The sequence below is a fragment of the Podarcis muralis genome, chromosome 16 (genome assembly GCF_964188315.1).
Source record: "Podarcis muralis chromosome 16, rPodMur119.hap1.1, whole genome shotgun sequence".
Classification (NCBI taxonomy): Eukaryota; Metazoa; Chordata; class Lepidosauria; order Squamata; family Lacertidae; genus Podarcis; species Podarcis muralis.
The window spans coordinates 40,663,473-40,680,836 of NC_135670.1; the positions used below are offsets into that span (position 1 = coordinate 40,663,473).

Genomic DNA, 17,364 nt, shown 5'->3' on the forward strand with positions numbered 1-17,364 from the left:
AAATATCTTTTGAATTTTAGTGCTGACCATGGAGAATGGGCTGACCTGTCGAGAAGGGATAAAGACATTGTTAGGTTGGAGTCCCCCCGAGATCTACTCCTCTGTGGCAAAGGAAGGAAATTAAGAACAAAAGACAAAGTAAAGTGCAGGTATAAACATGAAGAAGATCTGCAGAAGGGACATGGAAAAGAGTTAAGAGCCTCGGACAGAAGATCACCAGGTTGATGGACTAGATGGAATGGATAGAAAGGACTGACAGAACCTGAGACCAGGGAGAAGAGACGGTGGATGAAGATTGGAAGAAAGTTTAAAAAATTATTTAGATAAATATTGTAAAATTAATGAGTGTTAGAAAAATGTTGGAATGAAACTATTTGGCTTTAGTAGAAATGTTATGTACAAATAAATTTTAAGTTTTAGGGCTTTTTATGGTAACATAAGGTTAAAATAAATTAAGACAATTAAATGACAGAATATAGTGAAAGATGGAAAGGATTTGCTGAAATAATTAATAATTAGAATACAAAAAAGGAAGGTGTGAGGAGGTCGATGAAACAAGGTAATGAAAGATAAAGATATGGGAATATTGGATTTGTTTTTAATTCTTTTTTGCTTTTGTTTTTGGTTTTGATGTATTGTGTGTTTTGTAATTTTTGTTGTTGACTTGTATTGTTTAATTTCTTTTTTCTCTCTTCTTTTTCTGTTTTTCTGTAAATTTTAAATTCTTAATAAATATCATTTAAAAAAAGACAGGTAGCGAAATGAGAGAATACATTGTTTCCACTGTCTCCGGTTGCTTTTAAAGAGGAGTTAAAGTAACTGAAAACTCAAACTAACTTTGGATTATTGGAACATTGTCTAAAAGAGGACAGTACCGACTAATACAAATGGAAACTGTTTCCCCTAGTGGAAGCTTTTGAAATTGGTTGCTCCATAGGGGCAGGACTAGGGGAATTTCCAGCTGCAGATAAAGAAGTGTGAGACTCTGGGATTGACCTTGAGTCTCTTAAGTGTTATGGCAAAAGGAAAGGAAAAAATAGACGGAATGTCGACAGAAGAGGCCTTAGTGGCCGTATTGGTGAAAATAAACAATTCGCTGGAACAGCTTCACAAGAAAACAGATGTGATGAATGTGAAAGTAAATGCTGCAAATATTAAAATAGACTTAATGGCAGAAAGTTTAAATAATCTGGGACAAAAGGTGAATACCAATACAGAAACCATCCAGAAATTAATACAGGAATCTACTTTGATACAGCAAACTGCGGATGAAGCCAAGGAGAAAACCCTTGCTGCTGAATTTGAAGCAATTCAATTGGAGAGAGAGAGAGCCCCATCCATACAAGGACAACTTGAGGAACATAAGCTGACATTTGCTATGATTGAACTTAAAGAGAAACGGATGAATTTGAGGATCAGAGCCCTACCTGAGGAAAAGGAAAGCTTGACAGAGGTTCAGGAGGAGACAGGACTAATATTGGTTGAGAAAGAGAGGTCTTTGGGGGTTAGTATGACCGCCAGAAATGTGAATTTATTCAAGGACAATTGTGAAGGACGTTGGATTGAAGGGAAAGAGGATTTGGAAATATGGTTAAATCTGAAGTTGTCATTGTTGGGCCGAGTTGCTGTGGGGGGAATGAGGGTTGCTGTGTTGTTGGGGATGTTGCTTTTGTTTCAAACATTGCAAGTTTTGGATGGGATGGATTGTATCAGGAGGTGGCAGAGGGACGTCTCTAGATTTGCCTGGCAGGGCAGGAAGCCAAGAGTAAAATTTAAGATATTGACGGATGCCAAAGAAGGAGGCAGACTTGCCCTGCCAGACCCTTAAACTTTGTTGTGAACCATCTGCTTTTTGCTGGCTGAGAGAATGGTTGCTTTTTGAAAGCACTGAAGTGCTGGATAATGGCAGATGAAGTTGATGGACTATATGGAATTGGTGGAAATGACTGGCAAGATCCGAGGTCAGGGAGAAGAGTCGGGGGAAGAAGACTGGAAAAAGTTTAAAGACTATTTACAGAAATATGGTAAAATTAATGAATGTTAGAAGAATGTTGGAATGAAGTTATATGGCTTTAGTAGAAATGTTATAAGGAATTAAGTATAAATAGATTAATAGAAAATTAAAGGAAAAAATAAGGTAAGAATGTGTTAGATAATTATAGGATAGAAAACAGAGGAAGATGGAAAGGAATTGCTGAAATAATAAATAGAAGTGGAATACAAAAAGGGAGGTGTGAGGAGGTCGATGGAAATAAGCGAATGAAAGATGGGATGTTGAAAATGTTTGAGGTGATTTTAAATTGTTTTTGTTTGTTTTTGTTTTGCTTTGTATGTGGTGTTTTTGTATTGTATTTGTATTGTTCTTTTTTTCTTTTTTCTTCTTTCTTTTTTGTGTAATGTTGTGTTGAAATTGTTTGAAAAGTAATAAATATCATTTAAAAAAAAAGCTCTGCTGGATGAAGTACAGTACAATTGCCTTTGGTCAATTTTTGGGAGCTCTGAAACATGTTTAAGTTTTTTTCTCCTCTGAAGAAGCTGGGGCGACACAATTCAACAGATAAGACATCCTGGAAGAGTCAGAGCGATAAATCCCCTTCTTCTACTTTTCATATATTTTTTGCAGAAAATGGGCAATAAAAGAAAATGTATGTGATGGATTCAACCTGTTTTGTGCCACAAGGGCAGTATCTCTTATAGGATGGGTTTTTTAAAAATCTACCTTGCAAAACTGCATATGGTAAGATGTTAAATCTTGCAAGGGAAAGAGCTCTACCTAGGTGAGGATCATAAAGCTGATGTAAATATGGGGTGTCCTGGCCAAATGAGGGTGGAATTCTCAGCCCCAATGGGAAACAGGTTTTACTGGCTATGCTGCTAAGGGTTTGGAATTAAATATCTAGGATTTTGTGCTTGATTGTTTAGAATGCTTCCAATTGTGGGAACATAAGCAGTGACTTGAGTGATAGGCCACAGGTTCTGATTTTGCTCTCGATGCAAGCTAGCCATTCAGAGTGGTGGGATTCTGCCAGTATGTGGAAAGTTAAAGAGGAGGAATCAGGCATGGAATGTAGGCGGAGTCAGTACTTTATAGTGGTGAGCCACGCTTTGGTTTCCAGCAGCTCGTCCAGTTTCCAGACACATAGCTGCATGTGGCACACAATTTGACAGGATTTACTGCAAGAATTTGGATTGGATGCGTTCCAACAACTGGTTAACTGCACCGGTCCATAATGGGATGCCATAGAGGAGTTTGGGGGCTACTTTGGCCTTAAATACCTTTACACTCCAAGAGTTGGGGTGCTTTTCTTTACACAACACCCTACCCTGAGTGCCTAAAGCAGGCACAGGCAAACTCGGCCCTCCAGATGTTTTGGGACTACAACTCCCATCATCCCTAGCTAACAGGACCAGTGGTCAGGGGTGATGGGAGTTGTAGTCCTAAAACATCTGGAGGGCCGAGTTTGCCTATGCCTGGCCTAAAGGGTTGCTAGCTGGTCAGAAAGAAATGACCTTGGCTTGCCCCTGTTCCTTTGGCCAAGGCTCGAGATGCAGGGATCTGCAGGGGAGGTTTCTCAGGTGAGGGACCACAGAAACTCCAGGTTTCTCCTCTCACCTCCCTCCCTGGGCTATCTCTACTGACATCCTCTTTTCTCCTTGCTGGCCTTGGACCCCCTGCACATTCTGGGAAGCAGCTCCTTGGGTTTGTCTGCCTCTTCTCCCAGTGACCGGATTCCTTTGCCAGCCTATCCACCTGGGTCTCTGGCTGGCTGCGGCCATCTTTCCTTTGGCTCTTTTTCTGCATCCACTTTGGTGTCGCCAGCTCCATATTCTGGAGGCTTTTGCTGCATCTCCAACAGAATTCTGCCCAAAGGGGGCTAGTTTGAAAAGCTCTGGACTGTGACCCGCTCTTTCCAGGCAGACGTGAAGCCTGGAGACACCAAGGGATTCAGACAGCCCCATTTCTTCCCAGGTCTCTTCTCTCGCATTGTGTAAGCAGCACTCAGCTGGGAGCCCTCCCTCCCCACCAGACGGAGTTTGCAGTTTAAAGCCAGCTTAATTTTTTGAGCCAGCAACATGTGAAAGCCAGTCAGGTGAGGGGCTCAGTCTTTCTTATTGGCGCTTCAAGGGGCCTCTAGGTGGAAGAGCTGAGATGCGAGAGAAGGGCCCTCGGATGCTTCATCAGCTCTGCGCATTGCTCCATACTCCATGGACTGCTCCAAGTGTCCTGCCAGAGGCTCGAGGTCCAAGGGAGGAATGAGGGGAAATCACAAGGTAATTGTCTCCTCCCAGCTCTCTGTTTGCTTCTTTATATCTCTCTCTTCACGGACAAATGGGGGCCCACAACAAACTAGTCACTAATGTGCATGTTTCCCTGAGCAACCAAAACGAATGGACTTTTCACAGTTGGTGAAAAAGTTCTTTGTGGGGTGACCCCCTAAATGCTTTGACTCGCTGGCAGGCTGTGATGAGTCCCAGCCCATAAAACTCCATAGACAGCCGAGTCTGGAGTACCTTGGCATGAAGGCTCTGGGGTCTGCTGCAACAGCACTTTGCCACCCCAACGGTGGCACCTCTCAGCCTCCTTCTGCTGTAGCTCAGCCACCTTGGTGAGAAGGCCAGGTGTGGAGAATGGAGCACCAGCCGCTGCTGAAAGGTGCTGGACAGCCTAGCAAGGTAAGCAAGCTTGCAGAGTCACAGGTGACAAGGCGGCCGTGGGCTTAGGTTTCAGGGAAAAGGCAGAAGTATTGAGTCTCGTAATGCAGGAGGGGATGTGTGTGCGTTGCAGAGGCAACTGAAGTGAGGATGCAGATTTGCATACCCTATTTTAGAGGAGATCCCTTCTAACAAACAGATGGTGGGTTGTGTGAATACCTTCATGAGGCAACTGATAATGGAAATTGCAGCATGAATTTGAGAAGTATCTGCCTGACTATCTATCTACCCAGCCTTTTAGGATACAAATTCTTCTAGAGAGGTTTGCAGGTAAGATTACACTACCTTCTTAAAAGCCCCCAAATACCCTTAGAGACCATCTTGGGTGTTCAGATTGACGGGTGTGTGTGCTCTTGATAGTTCTGGTGGCACTAGCTGTGTCATCCCTCCTTCCCCACAGAGAAGGGGCATCTGGCACCTTTGTCATTCGGCTCCCACCCTATGCTGAAGAGGCACCGCTTCATCTGGCCTTTGATACCTGTGAAATATATATTTCAGGACCCACCCTATTATTCCGATTGTAAATGATTTCCAGTGATTGTAATGTTGTTGCAAGCTGTGCAGCTACCTGTTGATGAAGGCTGGCAATAAATTCGATAGATAAATAAATAAATAAAGTCAACAGCATCTTTCCTACAGGGCAGTTGATGGTAGGTACCTGAGGGGGGATTTGTTTTGATTGTTAAATTTCAATTTTCTACCCACTGCACTTCAACCATTTTGACACCACTGTCAGTGAGTGAGCAAATATTTATATATTGGTGACTCGTGTAGAGAATTGTCCTCTCTCTCTCAGGGTGCAGAACAGAGAAATAAAAGCGGAGTTTAATTCTGTAAGTAATAAATGGGGGTGGGGTCAGAGTCTGGAATGGCTCCCAGGGGGCGTATGGCTGCAGCTACTGCTTCACCATCATTTTGGCTTTGGCGAAGGCATGTGTTGAGCTCTGATACTTGCTGCTGTTGGCAAGAGACTGATGGGCCAAGTGACCGCACTGAACTCTGTTTTGGGTGAAGAGTCTAACCAACTGTGCTGGAGCATCCATGTCCCTGAAGAGACACCTCTCCCATCCCTCAGCCCCCATTTGCTTGTCTCAAGGTGGGTCAGTTTAATGTTGTGGCATGTCAGGAGTGAAGGAAAGGAAGCAGGAATGCGAAAAGCTAAGAGCATAATGAATGACAGCTCCTCATCCTGTCAAGTGATTAATTCCTCAGATAATCCATCCACATCAGCATCACAAGCAGGAAGTCACGAGGCTCTCAGCAGTGATGGGGATGGTTCTCCTGTGTGGCTGCCCTGCTCTGCGCACGCAGCCTGTTGCCCGAGTGCTTGGTCATCTCCTTGCCTGCCAGCCTCGAGGTGAAGCCAAGGCCCGCTCACCGCCCAGTCTAGGACAAAAGGGAAACAAGGAGGCACTGGCGGTGGTGTCCCAAGGAAGTCCTTTCCACCTTGCCCCCTCCCCCAGGACAAAGGCAAGAAACACAGCAGCCCCAGAGAACTATAGTGAGCAGTGGGGAAGGGTGTGTTTGTTTTCTAGTTTGGGGCTTCGATTTCCTCACGATTCAGAAAGCCCAGAGTGAGTCATGATGTAGCCAGTAACTTTGGTGTTGGGGTGGTAGTTTTGTGTGTGTGCATTCCTTTGTGCTCAAGCCAGACTTGATCAGCCTGGGTCACATGCCAAGGGATTACCTGGCAAAGAGGCTGTTCCTACTTGAGGACCAAGGCGGGAGGCCAATGGGCAGGTTTCCAAGTGGGGACAGATGCCAAACAGCTCCTGCCTCTGCTGCCTGGTGGAGCAGGATGCCTCCATCAAACAGGGCAGCAGTTCTGTGGGTCAAATGAGGTGTCACCCGGCAAAGCTCGCTTTGAACAGTTGGGCCACTCAGCAAACACTGTTCTGCAGCAGGCTCAAACCTCATGAGCCACCCCCAAACTTGCCTGCTCTCCTCGTTTTCCATTTTTTGCTAGAAATTGTTGCCTGCCACTTTTTTAAATTCACAAAGCAAGAATGCAAACTCACAAAGAGGAGAGCTCTGATGGGCAAGAGTGAGCTGTGCTCAGGGATCCTGATTCTGCAACTCTTGCTAAAGGTCACAATGATTGTCTTGTTGGATCAGGTAGTAGCTAGTCAGGTCCTGTGTGCTTTGCCAGGATTCTAGCGACCTGCAAGCATCTGAAGTTTGTTGGTGCTGACCCTGGGAAGCTGAACTGCATTAAGGAAAAGGAAGGCCAACACCTCTGTAGTGCTGGGAAAGATCCAAGGCAGGTGGGGAATGGAGAAGCTGAATCCTAGAATCCTAGAATTGTAGAGTTGGAAGGGACCACGAGGGTCATCTAGCCCAACCCCCTGCAATGCAGGAATGTTTTGTCCAATGGGCATGGGAGTAGCCAGGATTTTTGTTGGGGGGGGGCAGGACTTTCTATTGTTTTACTTGATCTGGGGGGGGGGGTTAGCTGCCCCCTGCCCCCCCTTGGCTATGCCCATGCCAACGGGGGACTCAAACCCACAACCTGAGATTAAGAGTCTCATACCCCACAGAGTGAGCTATCCTGCCTCTGCTTTAAAATGCAAGAAGAAGAGAAGAAGACAGCTGGGTGGGGCACCTGGAAGCAGAGGCAGCACAAGGAGCAGAAACCCACAGGCCAAAGGGCAATGCCAGACCTGCTGTTCAGCGGGTGCCCAATTGCTGCCACTGTGCCATGCAATCAATGGTGCTTGCTTGTGTTTGTTGTTAATTCATTGGTATGCTTCTTAATTAATTGCTTGATTCAGTTTATAAACCATCTGTTCACATTTATTATGCTTGACTCCAGTGTGAGTACAAATCCGCTTCTCCCTTAGTTCAGAACTGTGGGTGTTACAGGTAGTCCAGCATCAGCCCACCTCTGCGGCAGCCTCTCTGCTGGAGAGGAGGGTGGCATAAAATGCCTGCCCCCTGGGCCTGAGGGAAGCCTTCCCCAACCTGTTGCCCTCCAGATATTTTGGACTGCCACTGTCATCCGCCTCAGCATCATACAGCCATGTTGGTTGGCTGGGGCTGATAGGACTGCTAATCCATAACATATGCAGAGCTTGGCAAAGGCTGCTTAGATGTCAGTTATAATCTGCAAAAGTGAGAGATCCCATTCTCTGAAGGAAGGCTCTTGGGATGAGAGGTTGTGGGGGAAGGCTCCAGTCTGTTCCAAGTAGCATGACTCTCTGGACCATGAGGGTCTCTGGCTTCTTTCTCTAGCTCCCGACTTGGACGCTCCTTTTGGCTGTTTGTGCGGCAGGAATTGGAGGCACCTTTCAATATGGGTACAATGTTTCAGTCATCAATGCACCCACCGAGGTGAGATGCTGTTTTTATCTCTTTTCTATTGCTGGAGATGGGAGGGTTACTCTACACTATTCTCTGACCTATCAAAGGCTTGGAGCAAAGTTGCCTGTTGCTTTCGTAATCCTCTTCTCCAGAAACACTTCTTATCAAGCCATGAGGATAAATAAAAAGCTGTCAGGTTGTCGGCAGGACGCACCATCGTTCAAATATCTGCATCATGCAGATGACTCATGCAGTCCAAACTAAGTGAACACTCCACCCCAGATTTGTGTCAAGGAACGGGGGCCACTTGCCCTCCCCAGATACAGGGGGGCTTTGTCCCTCTCCCTTCCCTCAGGGCTACTTTGGCTGCCATCATTGGGCAGGAGGCCACAAGGGCCAACCAGAAGAATCTCCTCCTTCCAGTCCTGCCTCGCCCCAATTGCCCCTGAGGATGGGAGACTGGCCAAGAGCTGGTGATGGCTCCATTGTGCTGTCATAAATCGACAGTAAGGCTATAGATCGTAAAACTGAGCAAGTCTGGAGGGAGGCAGGCGGCTGCCCTCGCCCATCATCAGCTGATTCCCTATCTGATTAAAGAGTGCAATCTTGATTTACCAAAACATTTCATGCATTTTAAAAACAATTAAAACAAAGTAACCATGGAGAGATAAAAGCACGAGACCGAAAAAAGAGTGAGACAAACAGGCTGATGTCTCATGGACTGAGAGCCTGGGGCTGCACGGATAGCAGAGTTCAGAGGATGCCGGTATATTTTGGTCTGTTGAAGAGAAAGTGGCCTGCCCTTCGCCTCACCATGACCCAGCATTCAGAAAGAGGAATGCCCTCCTGCCAGACTCTTGAGTGAGACAATGAAGCACCTCTTAGAGGGCAACCAGGGCCTGTGTGTAGTGGCAGTGGCGGGGGGAGGGGAGCACAGTTGGGGACATGGTCAGGAATCGGCACCGGGGGGCCCCTGCTGGCCCTGTGAATCTGGGAAAGCCAAGCCCCACATCTCCCCACTTTCCCTCTCACCAGCCTCTCTGGTTTCATGGTGGCCTGGCAATGGGAATATGACTGTCCTTCAATAAGAGGGTTAGGCAGCTGTTGCCATGGAAACAGAGCCACCTCTCTCTGCATAGAGAGGGGCAGAGGCAAGGTGCCCACAGCCTTGAAGAGTGGCAGTGGCTCAGTGAATGGAGCACTGGGTGTGATTGCCCTAGCAAGTCCTAGAGGGTCTGCCAAGTCATTGATCAGTTGTTCACCAACAAATGTAAGCATTACCATGTCCTGACTCCTGCTGCTACTTCCTGCTTCTTGCTGTTAGGGTACACCCCCCTGCAAGGTTTCTACCTCACACTGTAAATCTCCTTTTCAAACTAACAAGATGCCCCACAGCCTGCCCAAGTCCATAAGTTAGAGGGTGGGAGGGGGCGAGGACCACAAAACCCCTGAGCACCTGCCAATTTATTTAGAAGAATTTATAAACTACTTTTTAAAAGCCTAAGCAGTATACATGAAAACAATACAAGCAATTATCAATATACAAACAAAATAAGCAAAATTTAAAAACAAGTGAACACAACTAGTCTTGCCAGGTTTGCTTGAGCAATTTTTTAGCTGGGTGTTTGCCTCATATGAAGACACAAGGAGCCTCAAAGCACAGGTACCAGTTCCTCACAAATGTGAGGTGAGCATCATATGGTCCTTGTAAGAGTTCAAGATCCATGGACTAAATTGCCGAGAGGCACCTGGGGGCGGGGAGCAACCCCTCAAGTAAACTCTGCATTCACCAGGCCCTGGCTTGCTCTCTCTCTCCTGTGGCATTTGCTACAAAAAGGCTGTTGTGTAGCTGGGCAAGGAAAGAGATGCTTCTGGTCAAGGTGGGAGGCTTTGGATTAGATGGGCCAAGCCCTGGATAACTCCATGTCAGGCTGCAAGGAGATGGCTGTGTAAAGGGGATGCTGCTCACCCACGAGGTCCCACTTTCCTGGCACAATTAATTCCTGCCTGGGATCAGGCCAACCAGCCACCATGCGCTGGGTTTGGGTCTCAAGGCAAAGAGGCAGAAGGGCTTGCTGCCCCTGGACAAGAGGAGTTGGCCGTTAGCAGCAGCAGCAGCAGCAGCGCTAAATGATCTCTCCACTTTGTCTTTCCAGCACATCCACAAGTTCCTCAATGAGACCTGGCAGAGGCGTTACCAGGCAGAGCTCAGTTCCAGCATGCTGACCCTCCTCTGGTCCACCATTGCTTCCATTTTCTCCCTGGGAGGGCTCTTTGGGGCTCACCTTGGAGGCAGCCTGGCCATCCGCCTGGGCAGGTGAGCAAGATGGAAGAGCACACGCTTCTGGCTTCTGCAGAAGAAGCTTCACTCTTCTGCAGGATGCTTCTTATCATAAGAAGAAAAATGGTTGTATTGCTTTCTTTATTTTTTTGCATTGCTTAATCCGAAAGAAGTGAGGCCACGTACGCAGTCCCCAACTTAATTTCCCCTGCATAACAACCCTGTGAGGCTGGGCTGAAAGAGTGAGACTTGCCCAAGAATAACCAGGACATTGACTGAGTGGGTCTTTCAGCTCATCTTCCAGCACTCAAAGCCAAGCACAACCCTATCAGCAAAAATAGGAGTGTTGGGGGCGAGGCGGGGAGTCTCCAGAGGGGTGACTTTCCATTGTGTGGTTTAGTGGGAAAGAGGCCCTTGTGGATTCCAACCAGCTTATCTAAGATGTTTAAATTTGCCTGTTTCTCTTGGAGGACCTTGAACGCTGTGCCAACTTTGTCCAGGAGCCCGTCAGGGTCTGTGACAAAAAATTCTCTGTCCCTCAAGGGTGCAATCCTGTTACCCTCCTCCTTTTCAGGAAAGGAGCTCTTTTAATGAACAACTTTATTGCCATCCTGGCCGCCATCCTCATGGGAATTAGCTTTCCAGCCGGATTGTATGAATTGCTGATTGTTGGGAGATTTCTGATTGGTATGAACACAGGTAACACTCAACTTTGCACCTGGGAAAATTCACCTGGTGGGATTTCAGGGGCATTAAGGGCGCATGTGGGATATGTTTGTGCACCTGTGACTTCATCAATGATCAGCTAGTGGTCTTACTTTGTGTGGGCACATCCTACTGCAAAAGGCCTTTATGTAGCTTTATTTTGTGAACCTTTGCTTTCTTTTCCTGGTGGTGTTGTTGAGGCTGAACACCCTGTGACACCACTAGCAACCTATAATGAAAGGCCACCTGCAGCCCCTGAGGGTCCCCTGTGTGTGGATCCTGCAATGAAGAAGGGAGGCCACTGATTTCCTCTTCCATTTCCAGGCATCGGCCTCTGTGTGCAGCCTCTCTACATAGGCGAGGCTGCCCCTAAGCACCTGCGAGGCGCTATGGTCATGGGCAGCTCCATCTTCCTGACAGGGGGGATTCTAACAGGACAGGTTATTGGCTTAAGGTGAGTGCCGGGGCCCTCATCACCCAGAGGGGGCTGCTCAACTCAGGCCTGGCTTGTTGTCCCAGGATCAGAATGGAGCTGGTAGCCCCTTGTCTCAGCATTGTCTGTTCTTCCTGCAGGGAGTTACTTGGCGGAGAGGCCTACTGGCATTTCCTGCTCTCAAGCAGCTGCTTCCCAGCCTTCATCCAACTCTTGACCCTACCCTGGTTTCCAGAAAGTCCCCGGTTTCTCTTCATTGACCAAGGGGATGAGATGAAATGCATCAAAGGTGAAGTCTGCCCTTCAGCATCCACTGCTCCTTGCTTCCCCCACCCCCTCGCTCTCAGCCCCAGATGCCCTGCTCCCCAAAAGGTTACTTACCTCCCCAGAGAGGCTTTTAGCCACGTGGGAATGTTCAGGGAGGAAGGAGAGGATATATTGTTTAATTATATCCTTCCCAACTTGTGTTAACAAGTTCTATAATTTAGCAGAGTAACATTCCCCCTTTTAAAAATTGCACAGCGGATAACGTCTTTGCCAGGCTTGCATAAGCCTCTAAAATAAGTTTCCTGGGAATTCCCCTTTATTCCCTCTTAAAAGAATAGACACGACACAGTCTTGTATAAAAGTATATAAAATAGTTTACTCACATTCTGTTCACAGAAGTTTCCCAGAAGGCAGACTTAGGTTACAAAATATATACATGCGGAATCTATCCCATAAGGAGATAGAGATGTTGCTTCTTCGAGGAATGGAGTCAGAGAGAGAGATGGGTGCCTCCCCTGTGCTATTTTGTTACCTGCACAGGTGAGGTCACGCCCACCTCTGGTCACATGTAGAGGAAGTTTGTCCCAGCCCAGGAGGAAACAGGAAGTTCTGACTGGCTGGCCCAGACACCCCCTTTTTATGTCCACTCTAGGAATGTTGCATTTGACTACTCTGTGTTTCACACCCCACAAGCCACTGCTGGTTGTTTCCCTCTGCTCCAAAGAGTTGTGTGTCCAAGGACTTGGTGTGGGGCCTTGGGCAAGCCAGTTTGTGCCCAGTCCAGGTGCACCTGTGAAGTAGCCAGCCCGACTCCTCTCCCATTGGGTGGCTGGGAGGGTGGTTTCTATGATCCCGTCTCTCTCTCGAGCTGCAGCAGCTCTTGGCAGCCTCACGAAGATCTCCTGCGCTCAAAGGCCCACCTGGGCCCTAAAAGCTCTCCTCTATCCTTCCCAGCAATGAAACGGTTCCATGGCCCTTTGAACTACCAGGCAGAAATGGAGGATATCCAGAAGGAGTGCTTTGCGCTTGGTGGTGAGGCAGCCAAGAAACCCTGGCAACTCTTCACTGACCGCAGCATCCGATGGCAGCTCATCACCATCATCCTCTTGACAATGGGCCAGCAGCTCAGCGGGATCAATGCGGTGAGTACCAGGACTGAGCCACTCCCCACTCAGGAGAAGAGCAGCTCTCCATTGGGCATCGCTCATTTGCCTGCTGCCTAGTTTCCCCCCTGCCATGCAAGGACATGCACTGACACTCCAAGCAAACATCAGCCAACTTGGAAATGGCTTAGCTGCTGGGACTTCTCTAAGAGATTCCTGGCAGCTGTCACCTTGAGGAAATGCTGAGCATGGTTAGGTCAGGGGTAGGCAACCTAAGGTCCATGGGCTGGATGCGGCCCAATCGCCTTCTCCGTCTGGCTCGTGGGTGGTCCGGGAATTGTCGCGTTTTTACATGAGTAGAATGTGTGCTTTTATTTAAAATGCATCTCTGGGTTATTTGTGGGGCATAGGAATTCGTTCATTTTTATTCCCCCCCCCCCCAAATATAGTCTGGCCCACCACATGGTCTGAGGGATGGTGGACCGGCCCACAGCTGAAAAAGGTTGCTGACCCCGGGTTAGGTGCTCTGTTCTCTGATAGAACTACAGTTCCCAGGATTCCTTGGCTGGGAGCTGAGAGACTGAAGGTGGTGCGGAGCTGGCTCAGTGTAGATGTGTCCAAACAAAGGGCACACATGTGAAAGGACATTTATTCCCATTGTTAGCACAAACAGGGAAATGTGCATTGGGCTCAAAGGTGGACTGGGAAGGGGGCAAAATGTCAGCCTTTTTAGGAACTGGGGTGACAGGGAAGTGTCTGAATGTCACTCACTATGAGAGAAACTCCAACCCATCCTTTGTTCTGAAGCAACTGTCAGAACCAGAGTGGGGTTGTTTATCTGCCAGTTTCATGTCCAAGTCCAGCTTTCCATTTTACATACCCAAGCTGGCTGGCTGATCTGCTTCTTAAACTGAACTTTGCCTGGTCCAGTTGTCTATGAAGAGCAAAGCTAATGTCAGCCAGGCCCTCCCCACCCCCCACACTGTTCCCCTCCATGTGCTCTCCCTTCCACTGGACTTCAGCAGTGAGGGCATGGCTGGTGGCACTCTTGACCAGCCCTTTCACAGCCAGCTCACTTTCCTGTGAAGATTGGAGGGCGACCCTCCCAGGGAAGAATGCAGAGCTTCCGGGCCCCCATAGTGGGCAAGTTATGCACATCAGTTTTTAGAAGGTGGTAACATGAAGCAGTTTCTTTTCTTTTCTTAGCCAGGTAAGATACCTACCCAAATTAACTCTGCACAGGCCACGTTGCCTGGGCTGTGCCTGCTTTGCCTGGTGATTTGCCTCCCATGCATTATGTTTTTGGTATTTACTCACAGATTTACTTCTATGCAAGTTATGTATTTGAGGAAGCTGGGATCCCCCGAGAAAACATTCCTTACGTGACCCTTGGCACTGGGGCTTGCGAGTGCCTCACTGCCCTCACCTGCGTAAGTGATGAGTGTTCCAATTGCGCCCATCTGAATTTCTGAGGCAAGAAAGAGAATCCTCCTTGCTGCTGAGTGAGTGAATGCTTTTCTCTTCTTTTCGCAGGGTTTGCTCATTGAGTCTATGGGGAGAAGGGTCCTGATCCTGGGAGGCTACTCCCTGATGACCTTGTGGTGCATAGTGCTGACTTTTTCCCTGACGTACCAGGTAGGCTGGGTAGTCTTGTTCAGAACACATGTGGGCCAGCTGCAATGCAGCTTTTCAACATGATGCCTGCTCATGTGGTGTGCATGGGTGCTGAATCTTGATGAGCAAGGCACCATGAGAGGAGTCACTGAAGGCCAGCAGGTCTCAGGAGTCTTCTGCGCAGCAGGAGGGAAGCCAGGAGAGACAGCACACTGCCCTTGGCCCCTCTGCTATTGGATTCCCACCCCCGGCTTGGCCCTGATCCCCTTCAGGGTGGTTACATGAGGGAGGGGCATGGTGGCTGCAGCCAGTGCCAAGCCTTCCCATGTGCTCTCTCTTCCCCAGGTGTACTCGTGGGCACCCTACCTGAGCATGGCCTGCATATTTGCCTTCATCTTGAGTTTTGGGCTTGGACCAGGTACCTCTTCCCAGTGATGAATTTGGGGCAGCCACTGCGTGTGCCCTCAACTACCAGTTGTTGGATTTTAAGTTGGGGACTTTTGGAGCCACAGGGTTTTACCAACAGGCAGAGCGGGGCTACCAACAGGATGCTGCAAAAGCTAAGCAGGCTGCTTGAAGGCACTGAAACAGCCCACCTGCTGAGGGCAAGTGCAGGAAATGCATGGAGGCATCCTAAGTCCCCAAGAAGAACCAGGTTGCTGGACAAAGCCTCCTGTTCCCCTGGTGGCCAGCTAGCTGCCTCTTCCAGGAAGCCCTAAGCAGGACACGAGGACAACAACCCTCTCCCACTTGCGTTTCCCATCAACTGTTCCTCAAGATTAAGCACCACTGGATTCTCCCAGAAGCTCAGGGCAGGCATGAAGGGGATGGGAAGCATCCTAGGTCAAGAGGTGGAGCTGTTATTACGGTGCATTCTCTCCATTTTATGGGCATCAGATACTACTATTCTGTACTGACGTTCCTTCCCTCCATAGACTCAAGGATGACAATAGTTGCCATGCTTTAAAAGAAGAGGGAGTTGCCACAACTGTCCGTTTGTTCTTAGCATATGGCTCTGTAGCCAGATTCCAACAAAACCTAGCTACTAGCCTCCCCCTCAAAGACATGCAAGCAGCTTCCTTATCTAGGAAGGGAAATTGTTTCATTTTCTGTTTATTGAAATACTCCCCCAGCATAGCACCACCTTTTTTGAAAATTGGTTTGCAGGTGGGGTGACGAACACTTTGACCACAGAATTATTCACCCAGTCTTCGCGCCCAGCTGCTTACATGATTGCAGGCTCGGTCAGCTGGCTCAGCTTCTTCACTATCGGGATGCTCTTCCCCTTCATTGTGGTAGGTAAACTGGCAGTTTGTAGCCACCCAACCTCTCCTGCAAGACACCTCTCAGGGGGACTCATCAGGAGATGGCGCTGCTGTGCCCGTTGCCCTGGTATTTGCATTTGACATTTGTTGTTTTTATTATTATATTCCTAGCTGGGCTTCTGTCCACTTTCACATCAAAAAAGGGGCTCATAAATGTTGATATAAAATAGAGGGAACCCCAGAGAGCACCCTTCTCTATCGTCATCATCATCATCCCCACCGCCTGACATCAATGCAAAATGAACTGCAGCTGGCCTCTGATGAGACAGCACCAAACCCTGGCTGGGCTCTCTCAGCAGCACCCCTGGGGCTGCCCCTTTTCAGTAAAGCCTGAGAAAGACGGTTCACCTCTTAGTGCAACTGGAGGCAATTCTGTATGATGAGCTGCCCTTGAATCAGGGAGGTGCCTCATGCACGAGGGACAAATCTTCACTAATTCCTTTCCAGCTCTGAATACCTTTAGAAGCAACCCCCTGCGAAGGGAGCTGAGAAGTACATGAATGAGCAGAAACAGCTGCCAGTAAAACAGCCTGTTCAGCCCAGAAATGCATTTAGATCATGTTTTCTAAGCCTTTAATGACCTCGATTTAGAACTTGCCTCCCCAAAAAATGAAAAGGGAAAAATGCATCTAATTCAAATTCCTAGAATTTCTAAGATGTGCAATGATTCCAAGTTCACTAAGCAGGAGAGATTTCTAGCCAGTGATAGTGGATGCAAGAATTCAAAGGACCAGCTTAAGTAGATAAAGCCACTCCAGGTGGGGGTTGGGGTGTTGCTCATGGTCCAGGATCTCCTTCTGAGGCATGCTGGATCAGGCCAAAGGAGCCCCTCTAGCACAGCATCCTGCTCTCACAGCGGCTGGCCAGATGCAGCCTCTCTGGGGAAGGCTGCAAGCAGGGCCCAAATACAACGGCGCTCTTCCCACTAGTGATGATGGAGGTAACTTGTAGCCATTGAGAGAGAAATTCATGGAGAAGGCTGAGCCATCCAGCAGTGCCTGGAGGGGCACAAAAGGTGTCCCCCCCCCCCATGTGACATGCTTTCTTTTTTCTTCTTCCAGAAAGGCCTCAAGCAGTACTGCTTCATTGTGTTTTTGATAGAATGCAGCTTGGTTGTCATTTTCATCTCCTTTGTTATTCCTGAGACAAAGAACAAAACCTTCCTGGAAATTAAGAGAGAGTTCCACAAGCTCAACTTTGGTAGAAGCAAGGAACAAGAGGGAGAACTGTGCGAGAGACAACATCTTAGCAATGAGTTCTAAAGGGTGGGACACAGCTGTGAGGCGCAGGACCTTGCCAGCTGCGCCAGGGAACACTCATACCAACCGACTCTGCCAGCAGGCCAACTGTTGCTCCCCAACACTAGCAACCACCCCCCTGGCTACAGAGAAGTAGGCTGTTCTTGCTGCCAGGACTTTGTTCTCCCCCCACCCTGTCCCTCCTTAAACACATTTTATATCCTGTACAAGGACTCAGTTCAATAAAGTCAGCTGTTCATCTAAGTGACTGTCTTTACTGCTGAGCCACAAAGCTGTGAGATGCAGCCTGGCAAAATCAAGGTAGGACAACCAAATGAAAGGTGACCAGCTCAGCAAGGAAAGCATCTCTGGGGCTGAGATACCC

The 17,364-nt window shown here is 48.1% G+C and overlaps 1 protein-coding gene across 1 annotated transcript; it reads left to right on the forward strand.

Annotated features, from left to right (window-relative positions):
• The first annotated feature begins 3,504 nt into the window (after nt 1–3,504).
• On the forward strand, nt 3,505–17,243 carry LOC114587127 (solute carrier family 2, facilitated glucose transporter member 11-like). The gene is made up of 12 exons (XM_028711080.2): nt 3,505–4,272; nt 7,945–8,043; nt 10,170–10,330; nt 10,869–10,993; nt 11,324–11,453; nt 11,573–11,721; nt 12,654–12,841; nt 14,122–14,232; nt 14,336–14,437; nt 14,762–14,834; nt 15,584–15,711; nt 16,803–17,243. Exons 1-12 carry the CDS (start codon nt 4,207–4,209, stop codon nt 17,001–17,003), a joined length of 1,533 nt encoding a protein of 510 aa, XP_028566913.2. The 5' UTR covers nt 3,505–4,206; the 3' UTR covers nt 17,004–17,243.
• The last annotated feature ends 121 nt before the right edge of the window (nt 17,244–17,364 follow it).